We start from the raw sequence: 18,558 nt of genomic DNA, 5'->3' as shown, positions 1-18,558 counted from the left end.
ATATCATTTTGAATAAATATATAGTATAGTTAATATAATTTACATTAGGAAAGGCTACTTCACCAGTTGTTTTGGTAGAGACCTCTTCACCGGTTACTCAGTGAAGACTCATCTGTGACTCCTGCTGCAGTGGGGGAGCAGGAAGCCACCCAGACCCAGACCCTGCCCACATCCACGTTCTCCACGGATGACATCACAGCTCGTTCCCGTTGCTTCTTCCCTCCTCTCCCAATCGCTGGCCAGAAGTGAACCAACCCTCACGGTCGCACGATGACCGTGTAGCTCGCGGATCTCGGTAAAGAAAGCGTCTCTAGTGAAAGCTCGCTCTTCTGTTTTTCGGTGGGTTTTTTTCCCTCTTCTAATCGGCGTGAGAACCGGAGCCTCTTCCCAGCTGGACGGACCCGGATAAAGAACACCCGCGAGCCGTGGAGACGAAACAACAAAAAAAAAAAAAAAGAGACCGAGCTTAAAACCGGGCGTGGTAGCGGCGACCAACACTAGATAAATCAATACTAATCCCCCTCCTCTCCCCCACCCCCCACCCCCCCCCCAAAAAATGTCTCTGTCGGTCCCGCAGAACGGGATCAAGGCGGACAACGAGCCCGTTATCGAGCTCTTCGTGAAGGTAAGAGGCGGCTCCGGGGTCCGGGGGGAAAAGTTTTATGTCGGATCAACGTACGCTCCCATCTCGGGATTTGTTTTACACCTCGTGGAAATAAGGTGTGTGTGGGTTTCTTTTTTTACCCCGACGTGTTTAGTTCGGGCAGCTACACCGGTTTTGTTCGCCGCATCACAGCCTCGGCGCGGATCATCTCCCCGGCCGCCATGTGCTCCCCGCGGGGCCACGGCGCCGCCGGAGCCCCGGCCTCCCTCCCCTGTCCGCGGCGAGGTGTAAAAACACACGCACCCCGTCCGGATGGGGCGACGTGACGTTGGGGAGGGGTGGGCCGGTGGTGCCGGCGGGAGGTTTTTGTTAGACCGTGGAACGGCCGAGAAGGTCTCTCGTAATGGAGCATAAATATTGGATTTTGGATTCGAACCCCTTGGTGCTGAGGTAACATCTAGTCTGGAGGATCTTAAGACTGGAAACAGTCTCCATAAAGTTGAATTACTTCCCTGCGGCTGTTTGTGATCGGAGCCTCCCTACAACGTGCGACTGTATTCTGGTGAAGGAGGTGTGATCCCGCTCTTATCCCCTGTCAACTCGCTCTAATTAAAAATAATAATAATAATAATAATAATAATAATAATGTCCACGCGATACATCGAGTCAAAACGAGCCACCCCGGGCGCTGAGACGAGCCGCGGGACGTCACCCGGTGATCCCGTGTCATGTCTGAGCCCGGCAGGGATGGGAGCGGGGAGGTTGTGGCGTCAGGACTGGCTGGTTTCTCCCTTTCTTCGGCCTGTTGCTCCGCTGGGCGGGAAACTGGCGGAGCGCAGATACGAGGAGGGGGCAGCATGCCGGCCCGCCCGCCCGCTGGGGGGTTGATTCCAAACCAAATGTACAAAATGAAGACGCAGATAAGCTCGATGCTTCCTTTACACCCAAATGTACTAAACCCAAGCCGTGATGGCCAAGATATGTCAATGCATTAACAATAATATACCAATAAATAATCAAGTGATCAGCTTTATTTATTATAAAGAATTAATATTTTGTGCTTTAACCCCTTTGCCTTGGAAAGGCTTCCTCAAATGGACAAAGTGCAATAGGGACGGTGAACTGATAGTGATCCTAAAATAAGACGGACTACAGGCAGTTCTTCCTATGTACTCCTGAGATATAATCCTTTTGTTTTGGAGGCGAGCGGTGGAAGGCATTGTCCGAGCCGGGTGGTCCTCCCTCCCCCCCCCCCCCCCCCGCAGCTGCGGGCCCCTCGCTCCGCGGGTGAAACCGTTGGGGATGAAGCAGCCCGGGCTCTTGCTCTAACCACCCCTTGCCGTCCACGGGAGCAGATTACATCATCCCGGGGCCCTGTGAGGTTTGCACATGTGGGCGGACGGATGGCGCTGCGCTCCCACCGCCCCCTCCCAGAACCGGAGGGACCAGGGCTCGGCCTCTTCGGGCGTGTTCTCGTGCAGTCGGTCCGTGTCGGGCTATGCGCCCTCTCTTGTCTTCCGGGGGTCTCCCTGCGTAGTTTGCCGGCGCGCTGACACACCTGCGTCCGCGGTTAACGCCCCTGCTCGTCTTGTCATTATCCACCGCCGTACTGTAGTGAACACTGCCGGCGGGGAGACCATAGACGTCGCTCAGGTTGCCATAGGTGCCAGGCTACGGCGTCTGGAAACGGCTGATAACGAGCTCCGTGTGCATTGCCACTTAGATGTTTGTCAGATCTGTCAGGGCGGCGCGGCACAGTAAAAAAAAAAAAAAAAAAAAAGAGCTTGATTATACTGTACATCCCTCTGTGGCCTTCGTTGCCATCATCGCCGCATGGATTAAGATGGAGCTACTGGGGCACTGGGAAGTCACTAAAAGTAGCTGAGTGTCCTAGATTGTGGCACTATTGGGATGTTACTGCCAGCTCTATATCCAGCTGCAGTGTTTACAGGGGCTGCTGCCAGATCGCTATGGGAACACCTTCGATTGTTCCCATGTCTGGATGCTGGTAGTGCTGACCCTGTCTATAGTCAATGTTTTATTGCCCACACTTGAGAAAGAGCCCGATGACTAGTGGTACGGAGGAAGAATAAAACCTTGACCCTCCCCCACCCCTGCAGGAGTGCAGATAAGATATTGTTCTATACACATGAGCGCTAAGCCTGCAGTGAGTGGCCTTGCTTTGGAAATTGCTTTGACCCTCCTCCACCACCACCACCACCACCGCAATCTATAGCTCTTCTGGCTTTTCTGCACAAAGCCGCCAACGTGGCAATTTGGAAGTCCAAGTCTTCTGTAAATTTTTTTCAGACGCAGATTATATTATTCCGACCATCCCTTAAAGGCACGCAATAAACCAAATGTATTTAGTCGATTATTGTTGCGTGAAACAACTTGGGGTTTGAACGCACGTTTGCACGTACTCTCTTGGATCCCAACCCCAGCTGGAATCCGGTTACTTCTCTGACCCTGTGTCGTCTCCTCACCTAAGTGAGCCAAATAAATGCCATCCACTTCCACATGCGCTCTCTCTTACAGACTGCAACACTTCCTGTTGAAATTGGTGTAGGGTGTTCGGCTAAATTATGTCTGGACGTCGAAGAGCGGGTTCATTCTTTCTTTATTGCTCTGAGGAAGTCAGTCTTTTATGCTCTATGTGAAAGGTGTTCAGAACGCGGATGAGTCCAGACGGGGGAAAACGGACGTCATCTCTAGTTTGAATATTTATTTTCCGTATAGCTGCCACGGTCACAATATCCATAGTGAAGGCAGATGCTCACACCCGCCGACAGTTTAGGAGCAACACCAGTAAACGCTTTAACAGTTCTGTTATGACTTTACAATGGATGAGATAAGGGAGCTGGATATGTTTAGTATGTTGCCCCATAGAATGCAATGGTAACCATAGTGATTGCACCCGGTAATAAACCAGGGTTTGGCCTCGCAAAGCAATGATCCTAAAGCGATGACTTGGGTGAACATCCCGAAGGTCACAAACTGTTAACCCTGCTGTGGGCATTCAGGCTGACGGGCGTCATCACTTTTAAGACAATGCTGAAATGCGGCTCATGTCATATACTGTGCTATCAGCGAAACCATGTGACGATGTGGCATAAGTGTACCTCGTGGGATTTCAGTGTGATCTTTTTATTTTTATTTTTTTTAATTAGTGGAATATTGATCCTTGATTAACATACCATGAATTATAGTCTGGTGGCTCTAAGTCCAACTCTTCATTTACAACCTGCAAATAAACATAAGTGTGCTCGCCACTCTTTCTGACTTCATGTCAGGAAGAATTTGCCTCTTGTTTACATTCAGCCTTTCGTCTTTGAATAATGTGTTATTTTCTCTTTGGTGCCATCATCAGCCATTGTCTTTTTGTTTTTTAAATGTGGAAGAAGAAAAAAATGCATAAGAGGTGTTTTTTTAAAATCTTTCCCAAGCAGCTTGGACAGTGCTGCGGTCAGCATAATGAGTTTGGGGATAAAGATCAATGGCTTGTTGCTGTAGTGGATTTCTGTGCTTTTCTGTAGCTGTGGGCTCTTGTTATGCACCGTGGACATTGGCCCGAGGGACCTGACAACGCAATTCTGTGCCGATTCAGACGAATAACTGGACTAGGCTCTCTGAGTTAGTTGCTCTGGGCGTCTTAACCCCTTTGCACTGTAACTAATGGGCTAAGAACCTGATGAAGCAAATGCCATGAACCAGATCACGACGCACTGAAGAAGAACCAACCGCTGTGGCGTCATTTCACCATGAGAGGGTGTGACCCCAGAAGCTAGTGGAATCCACCTCGCAGGGCCTGTGTAACCCAATCAGCCACGACAGCCCCAACGACTTAGGTTTCACGTGCCGCGTTCTTCGAAGCCTCATCCAAGTAAAACGAGCGACACAAGGACCGTCTGACCGCGGTGGCTAGGATATCAGGGCCTACCTGACGCCGCGTTTCGCCATTCTCACCGATTTCCAGAACCTGAAGTGATCTAGCTATTCACCGAGAACATCTCTTTCTTTTGAAACCCGGCAGTAGAGCTGGACATTCTGCAGATGAGCCAGGGCCAACCCCATCGCGACAGCGGGGTCATTCGAGTGTGCCGCGTGGGCATCACTTGTTGCTGCGCTTGTGGTGAAGGCGAAAGTCCCATGGTTTTTGCATGTGATTATTATTATTTATTTTTATGTTTTATTTTTTTAAACATTCCAGTGATCTTACTATGACCCTAAGGTTATAGTGTTACCCAATATGTTTTCAGATCTAGAGAATTTGAGGAACCTATTTTACATGGTGTGTGTGTGTGTGTGTGTGTGTGTGTGTGTGTGTGTGTGTGTGTGTGTGTGTGTGTGTGTGTGTGTGTGTGTGTGTGTGTGTGTGTGTGTGTGTGTGTGTGTGCGCACTAGTCTTAGCTTTGTGCATGAGCTGTTCCTGGAGGGCTTTGAGGGGTTTCCTCTTCACGATGTATCGTACAAGGTGTATTCGATTAGTCTGTGGACGGTGAGCAGGCCTGGCAGTTGACCAGTCTGACCGGCTTTCCGCACAGAATCAACAACGAGGGCAAATGCTTATTTATTTGGCCGTGATGCTGGCTTTGCAGCCATGTCTATTTGGCGAGTCGGACACAAGCCTAGCGCTGGTGTATATCGGTGCCAAAGCAGGATCATAGCCGTCTAGACGATTGCCTCGGCCTTGGGGAATCCTCCGGAGAGCAGGGGGAATCTTATCGTCTAGTCAACAAATGTGTCATCATGTGATGAGAAGGGGTCAGTTTCTATAGGATGTGTCGCTGTGCATGTGTATGTGTAGACACGCAACCCAGGTCGTGCGTGTGTGTGTGTGGGTGTGTGTTTGTGTGTGTGGTTACAGTGCTGATGCAGAGCTCCGTATGAGGCTTTGTTTGCCTTGGAACCAGCACTCACAGCCGGTTGATCGTTCACACTTATTTCCCACGGGACGCGCTGGACGTGTGTCCTCCGCTTGCTCTTCCTATGTTTTCTATAAACCTTGTCTTACACAAGGGTTGACTCCAATATGAGGGATTATAACAACATTGAGATTAGTATTGAATCACATCATGGCTGCTGTACGTTTATCCACTAAGATCCTTTTGGTTTTCAGTCTGCGAGCCTTCCACGGCAGCCAAGACCAAACTAATGTTCTCCAAAACAGTAGGCCCAGTCTGTGTCCCTGGAAGATGTGATTTTTCCACTCGGTGACGTCAGCCTGAGTCATAGCCACACCGAGAAGAGAAATAAGTCTTTCCATGTTCCACCGGGGTCTGAGTCCTCCGCACACTCACCTCTGTGACCACGGACAGGGAGCCACCCTCAGCCTTACCCCAGTACAGTAAAGCCAATTGTTCCTCATTTGGATCCTGGGGCGGCATTGAGAGGAAAGACTCAATGAAATCAAGGTGCCCGGGTTTTCACTCCTTATACAGTGCACTGGTGGACTTGCTTGTGCGTTTCATTAAGATACACAGTGTTAATATTGATATTGTTATGAATGGGTACATTTTCCCTTTGCTTGTTCTTCCTCCTAAGCCTCCTAGTGTTTGTGCCTATATTCCCAATGTGTCCTCACTTCCCTCCCAGCGTTGTCTGAATGCCTGTCCAGCAAATGGCTAGAGGTGTTACTGTGATGTTTCCATGGCCGCCCCCTCCCAGAGGACATTCCTGCTGCGTCTGAAAGCCAGAGGAAGAAGGCAGCTGCGCTGGCTAGCCAGTCAGCTCCTTATTCGGTCAAAGTGTGGCCTGAACTTGCTGGAACGGCCCGCCCAATCATGTTACTAAAATTAGGCTATGAGCGAAGACCAGACCAACTTGGATCCCCTCCATGGATTTTAGTTGAAGTAGTTTGGTTTCGATACAGTGATGAGGGCTGTCTTAAGTGTACATGATTAGAATAGCTCCGTCTCCTACACGACGGTGTCACCTTGGAGATAATAGGCTGAGACCCGGCTCCGTCGGCTCCAACATGCGCACGGTTTTGTCATGACATCAGCACTCTAATCAGGCAAAGTAAAAGTGGAAGTGATAGGGAGTATGACCTCACTGTGTGTGTCTGTGTGTGTGTGTTTGTTCAGGAGTGTGCTTTTCAGGAGATGAGTGGCCCATTGGGTGACCGAAGTCCCATTGTATCGCGGTGGGGCCCGAACTGTCGTTGCCTTGACTCCGAGATCACATCCTTTAACTTAATCATGACTCACACTCCCCATCGTGTTTGTGTGTGTGGATTTTTGTCCATGTGTACTGCACATCTGTTGACGTAATTAATTTCAGATAAAACCTCGGCGGAATCCGTCGCCCGCGAGTCATTCTTCACACAAGCTGTGTTACACACGTACCACACGGGTGGCGCTAAGCATACCGCGTCATGCTGCTTGTATGCCAGGTCAGGATTTTACTCCGTTCATTAACTGATACATTTTTCCGGAAGAATATTATTGAAATGGGCATGGAAAGCCTCCCACGCCCCCTCAAATACAGTTCCCAGTCAGAAGTCAGTGTGGAATGCTCCACAAACGTCCCCCTCTGTGTTGTTGCCGTGTGAAGGGCCCTCCGAAAGCTCCTTCTGAACACATCGGTGCAATAATGCTGAGGTGCGAGAGGATGTTATAGGGCTACGGGCGGCTCCCGGGTGCCCTTCTCTGAGAACCTCTCCAAAGGGGTTATTATCGTGTTTAGATGGTCGTGTTTCTGTGGCGTCGCTCTGAGGCTTCTCTTTCCGGCCGAACGTCGCTCGCTCGAGGTCGTCGCGCGCGTACACCTTCGGCGTCGCGTCAGGCCGGAGGCGGCGGTAACTGCAGCTCCACCGAGCGTCGTCTCCCAATCTAAACAAAGCAGCCCTCCCCTCCCCGCCTCCTCTGTAACAGGACATTTCTGGAATAGTTTCTCCCTCCTCTCCCTCCATCGGGCCCTTTTCTACTCCCCTCCCCCTCCGGTTGCAGCGAGGGGCCATGGACGAGGGGGGCGGGGGGCCGGTGGTGAGCGCGCGCCAAACCGCTTTTGTAACTGGCGAATAATGCAGGAGGCGACTTGGGCTTCTTCACAGCTTTTGCATTCATTTAGAGCTACGTCTTTCTCGCCGACGACCCCTAAGCTGACGTTTCTCATCCGTTGATTCACATCTTGCTCAGAAACTCTCTCTCTCTCTCTCTCTCTCTCTCTCTCTCTCTCTCTCTCCCTCTCCGCAGCCGCTCCGTGCTATCGCTTTCTTTGCCGCACGTCTGCCTCGCTGCAGACTGCGGCAGAGGGTAGCAGCGCGACACAAAAGGAGCAGAGAGGGAGTCGCCGCCCTTGGGCGGACTGAAACTTTTAAAAAGGCGACGTCTCTCTCAGCTGCTGCAGCCTCCGCGTTAGCCCCCTCGACCGCCCCCCTTCATTTGCAAGTGGGAAAACTGTGTTCTATGGTTCAATGGCTACCTGGGAATTGTACATCTTCTCCACGCCGTGCGCTCTCTGTGTTATACCTGTCTGGCCGTCTCTATGGGAACAGTCAGACAACAAACATGAATGGATCTCTCTGCAGGTGTAGCGGTCGGGGGTGGGGGGTTGCTTGAGCCCATTGATGTCTTTTGCGTCCCCTAGGCGACTAATGCGGGCTCAGTGATGGTGATGCGCCCAGATTTGACTTTTTCTTTTACAGATAGAGGAGTTGAATCATGTCGGGCGACGAGGGAACAATCATCTCCAGAACAAAGGCAGAGATCTAATCCAAGCCCTTTTCAGATATTGGATTCGGAGGGGAAGAGAGGGACGGGAGCGGGAGAGGACGGTCCCAGCACAATGGGGAGCTAGTACGCAGATCAAACGGAGCCACCCTACCGGCCGTCACAAAGGAAACAACAGCAGCTCCACTGTCCACACTAAGCAACCAGCCAGCGACTGGAGGGATGCGGCACCAAAACAACGTCCTCCATTGAGGACGTTTCGGGCCCTTGTCTATTGATGCGTCTCGGTTCTTGATAAGATACCACAAGGATATATTTTGACGTTCTGTGCCGCCGAACCATTTTGCGAAGTGTCTGCAGGATGAGATGGGTCGGTTCAGAATTAAACCTTTCGGCACGCTTGCATGTCAGAGCCGGTCAGCCCAAAAAGAGGCTGACCCAGTGGAGGGGAGGGCAGTAAAGACTAAAAAGAAGAGACCTCAACGCCTTTTTCACGTCTTCCAACCGCGGCGGGACAGAATTTTCGAGACGCGTCCCGTTGTTCGACTGTCCACACCCCCGCTCTTGTAAATAGATGAATGCCGCACATTCTTCGGTGGACGTACGTCGTACACCTTGTCACTGCGTCCTTTGTCAGCTCGTCATCCTCCCGCGCTAAATCGATCGCGCAGGACTTGAGATGTTTCCAGAGGGCCGCGGTGCCCAAGGTTTCAAATGAGCCGAGCGGCTCCGCGAGGGAGCCAGAGCGCCCTGGAATGCTTTTTTTTGTGGCTTTACCATTGTGACCGTGAATGGCACCACAGATTTGACCCGATTCCAAATAATTGGAATGAATTTGGTTTCTTGAGGGAGGGAACTCTGCTGCCGGTCTCGCCGTGGTGCCGCACAGCGCTCTGTTCGTCAAATTGGGACCTCTGACGTAGGTTCCACTATATTCACCCCGAAATGAGATGGAGGACTGTGCTCCAGCCAAACAAGTCTCTAATACCCAGTCTTCTTAAAGCGTGCTTATTTCAAAGCGTGTTTGTTCCGACAGAAACGTTTCGCCGTTTGGCTGGAGGACTCGCCGCGCCGTCTCTCCTATCCCACGACGTCTCCCTCGCCCCCCGTTCCGCTTAGATTTGTGTTTCTAAGTGAACGGGAAACGGAGAAACAACCCGACCTCTAATCACTTCAGAGTGTTCCTCTTACACCGGGACATTAGCGGCGCGGAGTAAATGGACGGGAAGTGCACTGAAGAGTTTCAGACAAGGGGGGCCCCCTTTTTTACACTCCCTCTGCAGTTTGCCAGAGGCCAGCCTGTGGTGTGTGCACGTGTTTGTGAAAGAGTCCTTGTCTCAAAAGGGCCCTCTCCGGGTGAGGGGATTGTGAAGAACCCTCCAAGCACCGGCTGTACAACGTGATTCGTAAACCATCAGGACATTTTATGATATTTTTTTCTCATTTATGGCTCACTCAGGACTCACTTTTTCACAGATCACTTTTTTTTATTTTTATTTTTTAGAACCGGGGCTTCGGCTTCTCTCTGCGTGTTTTTCTGCTTCCGATCATCTAATCGGTGCGAAGCGTCCGCATCTCAGCTCCTTCCTCTCCTGTGCACTCAAGTCGGTCACAAGAAAAAGCGTTTGCGCCTGTTTGTCATTACCTGCAACGCGGCTAATGCCTAAATTTTCTTTTTTTTTTTTTTCTTTCCTTCGTCCAGGCGGGGAGCGATGGCGAGAGCATCGGGAACTGCCCCTTCTCGCAGAGGCTCTTCATGATCCTGTGGCTGAAAGGAGTGGTCTTCAACGTCACCACAGTAGACCTCAAGAGGTGAGTCAGCAGCCGCTAAGCCCTTACTGGCTTGCACCCTCCTCCCTGATCCCTTTTCCCCAATGTGCTCCTCCTCCTCCTCCTCTTTGACACCCCTTTTTCCTCTCCTTCCTCCTCTTGCACTCTGACGAGTGTGTTCACCACCAGCAACTGCTCCTCTGCCCTCCTGCTTCTCTGTTCACACCGTTCTCCCCCGAACTTTCCTGGGCGTCACCCTCCCTGCAACCAGACCTTAGCGGGCCGGCGAGCGCTTTTGATCCGGCCTCATCCACCCGGCACGCCGGCCACCCGCTTATTTGGTTTTCCCATGACCCTCTTCCAAGTCGGAGAGATTTCGGGAGGAAAAATAAACCCTGGGGAGGCTATTTCAGGGAGCGAGCTCTCCGCTCACTTCCTGCCGAGAGCTTGGAGGCGTAACATGTCATTTTCCCCACGACTTTACCGTGGAGGATAAACACAAAACTGGAACAAAAACAGGGATTGTCTTTCAATTTTTGATTCCAGTTTTTCTTGTTTTTTTTTTCTTCCTTCTTTTTTATTCCCCTTCTCGGGGCACTTCAGGTTTCCCTCTGCGTTAGTCATCGAAATAGCCATCAAATCGTTTATTATTATTTTATTCCACCTCCGAGGCCGGGACCGGTGAGCGGCAGATCACTTTCAGGCGTCATCAGATGGAACCCCACCCCCTTGTTGCCATGGGGACTGTTTTTTTATCATCTGTGTTTGACATGGAGACCGACGTCAGTGCGCGGTCCTCACCTGCTCCCAGTTTAGCCGACGCCTCCGGCGGACGGGGCCCAACATAACAGTCGCAGAGTTTTATGTTTAGGGCACTCCACCTTTTTCTTTAAATACGTTTACAAGCAGAGGGAGGTGTGTGTGTGTGTGTGTGTGTGTGTGTGTGTGTGTGTGTGTGTGTGTGTGTGTGTGTGTGTGTGTGTGTGTGTGTGTGTGTGTGTGTGTGTGTGTGTGTGTGTGTGTGTGTGTGTGTGTGTGTGTCCCACCCCGACACGGTGCGGCGGGTGCGTAACACAAAACGCAGGCTGCGGAGGTCCTGCAGAAGGCATTGGAGGATGTCCGCCCACTTAGCAGTGTCTGTTTACCCCTTGCTACTCAAACAAGGCTTTGTTCGGCTGGTGTGAGGGCTTCAGAGCCTTTTTTTCTTTTGCTTCTGTTTTACCAAATCAATGGGGCTCTTTAATATTTCTGTGTGAAGCCACATGTCTTAAACGCGGCCCCGCTCTTGTTTTTATGTTGTTGTTTTTTTTGTTGTTGTTTTTGTTTTTCTAAATAAAAACCAGAACAAAAACGGCCTTCACCGGGCAACACAAAAACTCATTCTCCTCCATTCTGATCTCCAGAGAATTCTCCTTTTCCCGCCCTCCTCCTCCGGGCTGCCATGAGGCAAGAGTGCCGCTTCCTGTTTTCATGGCAACTACTTAATACCGCTTCCTGTTCTTTTTTTTTTCCTGCCTTTGAAATGTCCCAAAACCAACTGCATGAGCCGTTTGCACTGCGGCTTTACACCAGTGTCTCTACCGAAAGATTTGATGTCGGGTTGTGAGTAGCTGTGCGAGATAAAAAAAGAGGTTTCCAGAGACAGCATCTGTCACTGAATGTTAAACATTTGTCAAGTGAGAACTGCGCTCCCGCGAATAAGGCCTCGGTGGTATCGGGTTTCATGTTCCTTTTGGATATTTTGGCCTGCGCGCTGTCGTTCAGCACATGCTCATTTGTGTGTGTTTGTCATGTCTGGCCCCGCCTGAGACATCTGGAACAAAATGTGCCGACTCGCAGCGCTGCGAAGCGATAGGAATGCAAACACGCAGTCATAAATAGTTTCGGCCAGTGAGGAACAAGGGCTGGCTGGTTCTGGAGCGGAGCAGCCTGGTACAACGGCACGGAACGCCACGCCGACAAGAGGCCCGAGCCCACCGCTGACCCGGGAGAGCCCTCGAAGTAGAGCCCACAGATAATCGTAACCGTGGATCTGTCGTTCAGTTCCCATCAGAAACATGGATCCAAAGCTTATTCGCCGATGCAGAGCTCTGATCTGACCAGTGTAGATTTCGTTTTAGGTCAACACCGAAAAAAAACAATTGACTAATAGATTTTCCTCAGTTAGAGACCTCTAACACGCATCTCTGTAAAAAAAAACAGACAATATTTGACCCGGTAATGTTCTATATTCTACATATTAATACTAAAGCAAGTAGTGAGAAAAGGACTGCATTTATTTCATGCTTTCTAGTCGCTCCGGCATGTTACATGAATACCTCTGTTTCACCCGCTGCCACACATTCATCCACGCAGTAAGGTCAGCCCTGCAAGGGGAAAACCAGCTCCAGTCAATGGAAGTGAAAGTTACAAGTACTAAGATTGTGCAAGTGAACATAAATCTGGATCTTGGGATTGAAGGAACAAGGGAATTCTTAAAACAAATACAAAAAAGTGGGCACTCCCATCAATAGAAACCACACTTGAAATCTTCATGTATATTCCTTTTTAATGAATTCCATTCCGGCCACAAGGAAATGCTTTCCTTCCCGAAAAACCATTGCAGAAGAATCCTCATTTGCAGTGGTGTCCAGTTACAACAGAAATTTAAATATAATGAAATGCAACCATATCCCTGTCAGATGAATCAGTCAGTAAGCTCTTTCGACTTCCTCCATCCTCATATCGTCCCGGAAAACCAAAAAAAAAAAAAAAAAAAAACCTGTTTCAATTGAAGTACTTTTTGATGGGCGTCTGGCTCGGTGAGTTTAACTTCCTCCGTCCTGGCGGTGTCCTCCAGGAAGCCGGCGGACCTCCAGAACCTGGCCCCCGGCACGCACCCGCCCTTCATCACCTTCAACGGTGAGGTCAAGACCGACGTCAACAAGATCGAGGAGTTCCTGGAGGACGTCCTCAGCCCGCCCAAGTGAGTCCCCCCTCCCCACGGGAAGCACTTTTCACCCCCTTTATCAGGGGTCAAATTTGTAACTGTGTGTGTGTGTGTGTGTGTGTGTGTGTAGGTTCGCTAAGCTCGGCGCGAGGCACCCGGAGTCCAACACGGCCGGCATGGACATCTTCGCCAAGTTTTCCGCCTTCATCAAGAACTCCAAACCAGACGGCAACGAGGGTGAGTAAGAAAGCGCCGGCGGCTGCTTTCTCCTGCGAGTGTGTTCGGAGCGGTGACCCCAGTCTCCTTCCGACTGTGGCGCGGCGGAGACGAGGGAGAGTTTACCGGTTGCCGGGCAACGTAGGTAGCCCGGTGACGATTGGGCGGCCGAGGCAGAGTGTGGCATGACACGGGGGAAACACAAGGCTTTTGTTCTGCCGAGCGGCTTCGCTCTGTCTGCAGGGCCATTCCTGACACCCTCACCCCCCCATCTCCCAATCTCACTTGCTAACTCGCTTGCTAACTCACTCACTCACCAACCGTCCTGGTACACGCCCGGCACTGTCCAGAGGCTTCCTTTGTCTCGACGGTCTCAGAAAGGACCATATTTAAAAAAAAAAAAATATATATATATATATATATATATATATATATATATATATGAAGCAGATAAGAAATGACAATGACTTCCCAGATAAGGCATACCAGGCCAACCTTTTCTCCAGATATGAAGAGTTCTAGATGTTTGACATTCAGTCCATAAAAACCTTTAGAGAAATATTAATCCCCCGTGTCTGTGGAGCCCTGATGCCAGCCAGTCGACAGTGTCAACAGTTATGAGGCCGAAATCTCATGTCTGGTTGATAAGCATACTTCTGAAGCACAAATGCGCTCCTTCTACTACGTCAGAAAAAATATTTGCCGCAAACTGGAAGGTTAGTCACATATTTCCCAACAATCGTAGGCTTCTTATTAATCTCTACACATGAATCATTGATTTGGCATCTGTCACCCCCACCCCTCCAAAAAAAATATGTATCCTGCTGTTAAAAGATTGAAATGAAATCCACAGCCTTTATAACCCCAGCAGTACAGGAGGGTGTTTCTCTAAATCCAATGCTGCCCCTGTGTGGTTCAGAAGTGCATTGCTTCAGAAATGCTTCATTTGTTTATTTATTTATTTTAAGCCATCAAAATTAAATGATGTCTCATGACCACAAACCAGGCTGCCACTGCATATGTGAGAACAGCTCTTCCTCTTACCTCTTACCTCTATCCCCATAGACCATTCAGAGTTAATCCAAAAAACATACTAATAAATTGATTCATTTAAGGCATTGTCGTAGAACTTTGTAGAAGTCGTACGTCGTAGGCGCTTCCCCCGGCGTTCGATTCCCACTGGAGTATATTTATTTTGGCAGATGGTAAAGCAGGTGACGACTTTTATTAACCTGCTGTTACCAAAGTGTCACCTGATTGGCTTATAGAATGAAGCTCTGATGAAAGGGAATGTGATCAGGCTCAAAATAGTTTACAAGTAGCATCTGTAGTTGCTGTGTGTGGAAACATACATACTTCTGCAGGTATGTCAAACGAGGGATCGATATACAACGCAGGTTATAAGTGATGCATAAATGTAGTGTTTTCCAAGGCGCCTGGTCGAGATTGGAAACAAAGCAAACCATCAAGTAGCTGCTTCATTGTCGAGGAAAGTGCAAAATAGTCAATCTGTTAAGAATTTAAATAACACTGCATGATATTTCCTGAAAGCAGTTCCCAGCCTTGAATTATGTGGCTGTTAACTTATCCTAGAATTCAATTATGTGGCAGTAAAATTTTACGACCAAAACTGACTCCAACCGTCCTGAGAAGTTTTAGACTATCGGCGGTTAGACTCCTCGGGAGGAAAGTCTTTAAACTCCAGCCCTGTTCGGAAAATAAATTCCATTAAACGCTTTTATGGACCACGATTTAATCAAATGTGAAGCCTCTTTCTTTCGTTCTTTTTTTTTTTTTTTTTGTGCCAATCTCGGAAGATTTTCATTGAAATAAATGTTTGTTCAGTCACCAATACCAAATGAGTATGGCCCGCTGATGAAAGCCCTTGAATTTGCAGTATTCTGACTATTAAGACGCGGGTATCGGTGGCGACTTTCCCGCGACTTTGCCATTTTTATACTCTAGGCAAACTGTCGAGTGGTGGGGGAGGGCAAGCGACGGAGAAAGTGTCCCCATTACGCACGGTGCTTGTTTTGTTCCATAAGGAAACGGGGTAAAATAAAATAACCTACATCTACAATAAAAACGCACTGTTTCGGCGCGTCGATCGCGTCTTGGCACCGTCGGTACCGTCTGAGAGGGAGACAGGTGTGCAAATTGTGCCCCGATCACTCCGCCTCCGCGCCCCCGCCCCCCCCCCCCCGGGGATGCCTATGGCGCCTATAGGAAGAGCCGGGCCCTGCATTCACATACCACATTCGCGTGCGTTCACTGCGCCGCACACCCGCAATTACTGTGTTCGTTTTGTTTTTGTTTTTATTTTTTCCTTGCAGCTCTGGAGCGGGGGCTGCTGAAGACCCTGCAGAAGCTGGACGAGTACCTGCGCTCGCCGCTGCCCGACGAGATCGACCACAACAGCATCGAGGACGTGAAGGTGTCCGGCCGCAGGTTCCTGGACGGGGACGAGATGACGCTGGCGGACTGCAACCTGCTGCCCAAGCTGCACATAGTCAAGGTGAGACGGGCGTGGCGGTGATCCCAAATACAACCCCGAGGGAGGATCCGTCTGAATCATTCATGCGTGGGCAAACTTACACAACTTCCCATTTTTGATGGTGTGAATTGTTGATACAGAGGTTTATTGTCTATTATTTATTGTTGAGGTTTGTTGTATTTTTTTTTTGTTTAATTTTCGATCCATTGTGTATTACTATTTTCCGGGTAGATTTTAGGTTTGTGTATTGCCAGTATTTTCAGTTTTTATTCATAATACTTAACTGTTATTGTCAACTGTTTATTTGTTTTTTTATTGAATACTCTTTATTTCAAAGTTTTGGGGTAATTTAACATTTATAGTGTATTACCAATTATTTTAGCAAATTCTTAGGTTTATTGCAAAGTGCCATTCTTTTGCATTTTCATTCTTATTACTATTATTGTCAATTTTTTTATGTGAGCTGCCATCTATCTATCTATCTATCTATTGAGCATACTTCAATTTAAATATTTAAGAGTCTTCATTAACAAGTCCTTTTTTTTTCCCTACAAACTTGTTCGTTGTTTAAAGAGTCACTAATTCCCACTGGATTGTGGAATAATTGTTCTGAATCTGAACTAATCGATAGAAATGGCAAACTTCAGCAAGATTGAGGCCAAGAATAATCTTTTTTTTTTTTTTTTTTGCGCCATTTAATCCCCACCCCCTCCAGGTGGTGGCCAAGAAGTACCGGGGTTTCGACATCCCCAAGGAGATGACGGCCATCTGGAAGTACCTGAACAACGCCTACACCCGCGAGGAGTTCACCAACACCTGCCCCAGCGACAAGGAGATCGAGATCGCCTACTCAGACGTGGCCAAGAGGCTGGTCAAATAAGCCCCACCCACCCACCGCCCTCCAACTCCAGCTCCACCCTGGTTCCCGGGTTCCCACTCATTCACCAAAAAAAAAAAAAAAAAAGATGGACTTCTTTCCTTCTCGCTTCATAGAGCCAAACATCCATCCATCCATCCATCCCACCATCCATCCATCCCTCCATCCATCCCTGCATGAACCAGTCTTTTTGTTGTTTTGTTCATTTTTCTCTCCGATTTTCATGAAGAACTTTTGGACTCCTCAGTTGATTGGACAAACGTCCATTGCTTCTTCTTCTTCTCCTCCTCTTCCTCCTCCCTCCTCCGTCCTCTTCTCCTCTGTTCCGCTGCGGGGTTCTCGGCGGCGTCCGAAGCCTCCTGATAAAGTGACCTTCCAGACGACCTTCTCTGACCTCCAAAGGTCCCAACGCCGATTCGTGTTGTTTCCCGCCGTCCGTTCCGCCGCTTTTTTTTTTTTTTTTTTTTTTCTCTCTTCCTTCTTCCCCTCGACACCCGACGAGCGGCTTCATCCGCCGTCCCTCGTTTCGCCGAAAGGGCCGACGTCAAACGGTGTTGAGCGCTCCGTTTAGGAGTCTCCAGAACCCTTTTAGAGTTGACATATCAAGTGGAAAATATGCTTTATTCTCAATGTTAAGTTGCGGAAATAAATGAAAAATGGCCGTCAAACTGTAGCTAAGTGCGCCTGGTATCCACGCTCTGATTTCCTAAAAAAAAAAAAAAAAAAAAAAAAAAAGCTTTAATTTCAACTTTAATGGGTTTTATAAATATTTCCCGCGCCGGCTGCTTGAAGGAACATTCTCAGCTCAGGTAAACCTGAGATCCGTAAAATAGTCAAAGGATATGTAGCTCGGAGACCCTACGGTGTCAAATTAAAAAAAAAAATCTCCGAAATAAACACTGACCCGCTGAGCAGTTGGCCGCCGTGGACTGGACATGGACATGGACTCCAAAGTAGTGATGATTTTACAACTTAAACATAATTTAAAAAAAAATAAAATAACAATGAGATAGACACCGAGGCTGCTCGCCTACTTGCCGTCTTTTTTTTCTTTTTTTTTCCCAGTTACGTATTTGTTACGGAAACAAATTTGATAAAATAATAATAATAATAATAATAATAAAATAAATTGTAAATATGTTTGTTTTTTTTTCCTAAAGGTTCAGTGTGTAAATTTTATACATTTGTCTGTTTGAACTTTTTTTGGAAGTAGGCCGTTTCTAGCCAGTCTAGTCTCGTAAAAGATAATAATAAATGAATGAAAAATGCCTCTCTGGCCTTACTTTTCTCTTTGCTGACGGTTCTTTTCAGATATCACTGCGTTGTTGTACAAATAAATATACGAGCTATGTCACAGCTTGTTTTTTTTTTTTCTTTTTTTCTTAACTGTATTGATTGAACTGAAATAAACCTTAACCGGCCATTTCGCTTGTTTCTCTTTTCTTTTTGTTGACATCTTTAAACAAAACGGAAAATCACTTTACATTGACAGGTAAATGACTAGAAATGCTTTATGTGATAAATGATACTTTATTTATCCTGTAAACAAACTGTATATTGTGATTAAATAAGGCAATAAATGAATAATAACATTGTAAAATGTTATAAAGAAATGGCATTGTAATTTTATAAAGTAATAACATTTTGATAATTTAGTAATAACATTGTAATTTAGTAATCTAGAAATAAATGTGTAAGAGCATTATAATAGTCATAATTCAGTAATAAGTGAGAAATAACATTGTTATAAATTAGTAATAAAAAATCATTAATGTTGACAACTGGGGGGAAGAAAATGGTGACGACGAGGAGGACTACTAAGGCCTTAACTAGTGAAAGAATTGTTTGTTTTTCAGTCTCCCCCTCAAGCAGCCACTCACCAGCAGGGTTTGTCTCAGAATGGCCAAGGAATGTCTCAGGTGGGTGCCCACTGCCCACCCACCGTGCCAGCTCCTTCTTCCCCTGAATAAACGTCTGCTCTCAGGCGGCAGACGG

The 18,558-nt window shown here is 48.1% G+C and overlaps 1 protein-coding gene across 1 annotated transcript; it reads left to right on the top strand.

Moving 5' to 3' along the window:
• The first annotated feature begins 250 nt into the window (after positions 1-250).
• clic4 (chloride intracellular channel 4) lies at positions 251-17,986 on the top strand. Its single transcript, XM_080012374.1, has 6 exons — positions 251-625; positions 9,980-10,089; positions 12,887-13,012; positions 13,107-13,213; positions 15,526-15,707; positions 16,402-17,986. Exons 1-6 carry the CDS (start codon positions 557-559, stop codon positions 16,564-16,566), a joined length of 759 nt encoding a protein of 252 aa, XP_079868500.1. The 5' UTR covers positions 251-556; the 3' UTR covers positions 16,567-17,986.
• Positions 17,987-18,558: the final 572 nt, after the last annotated feature.

This window comes from Zeus faber (genome assembly GCF_960531495.2).
Source record: "Zeus faber genome assembly, chromosome: 13".
In the NCBI taxonomy this organism is placed as follows: Eukaryota; Metazoa; Chordata; class Actinopteri; order Zeiformes; family Zeidae; genus Zeus; species Zeus faber.
Note: the sequence above shows the minus strand (reverse complement) of the source record. Positions and strands in the feature narration are given on the sequence as shown.

Bases quoted from the DNA above. Each gene is read 5' to 3' on its own strand.
- clic4 (XM_080012374.1), top strand. From the start codon at position 557: ATGTCTCTGTCGGTCCCGCAGAACGGGATCAAGGCGGACAACGAGCCC. The intron at 626-9,979 runs GTAAGAGGCGGC...TCCTTCGTCCAG, and splicing joins TTATCGAGCTCTTCGTGAAG to GCGGGGAGCGATGGCGAGAG. The intron at 10,090-12,886 runs GTGAGTCAGCAG...GGTGTCCTCCAG, and splicing joins ACCACAGTAGACCTCAAGAG to GAAGCCGGCGGACCTCCAGA.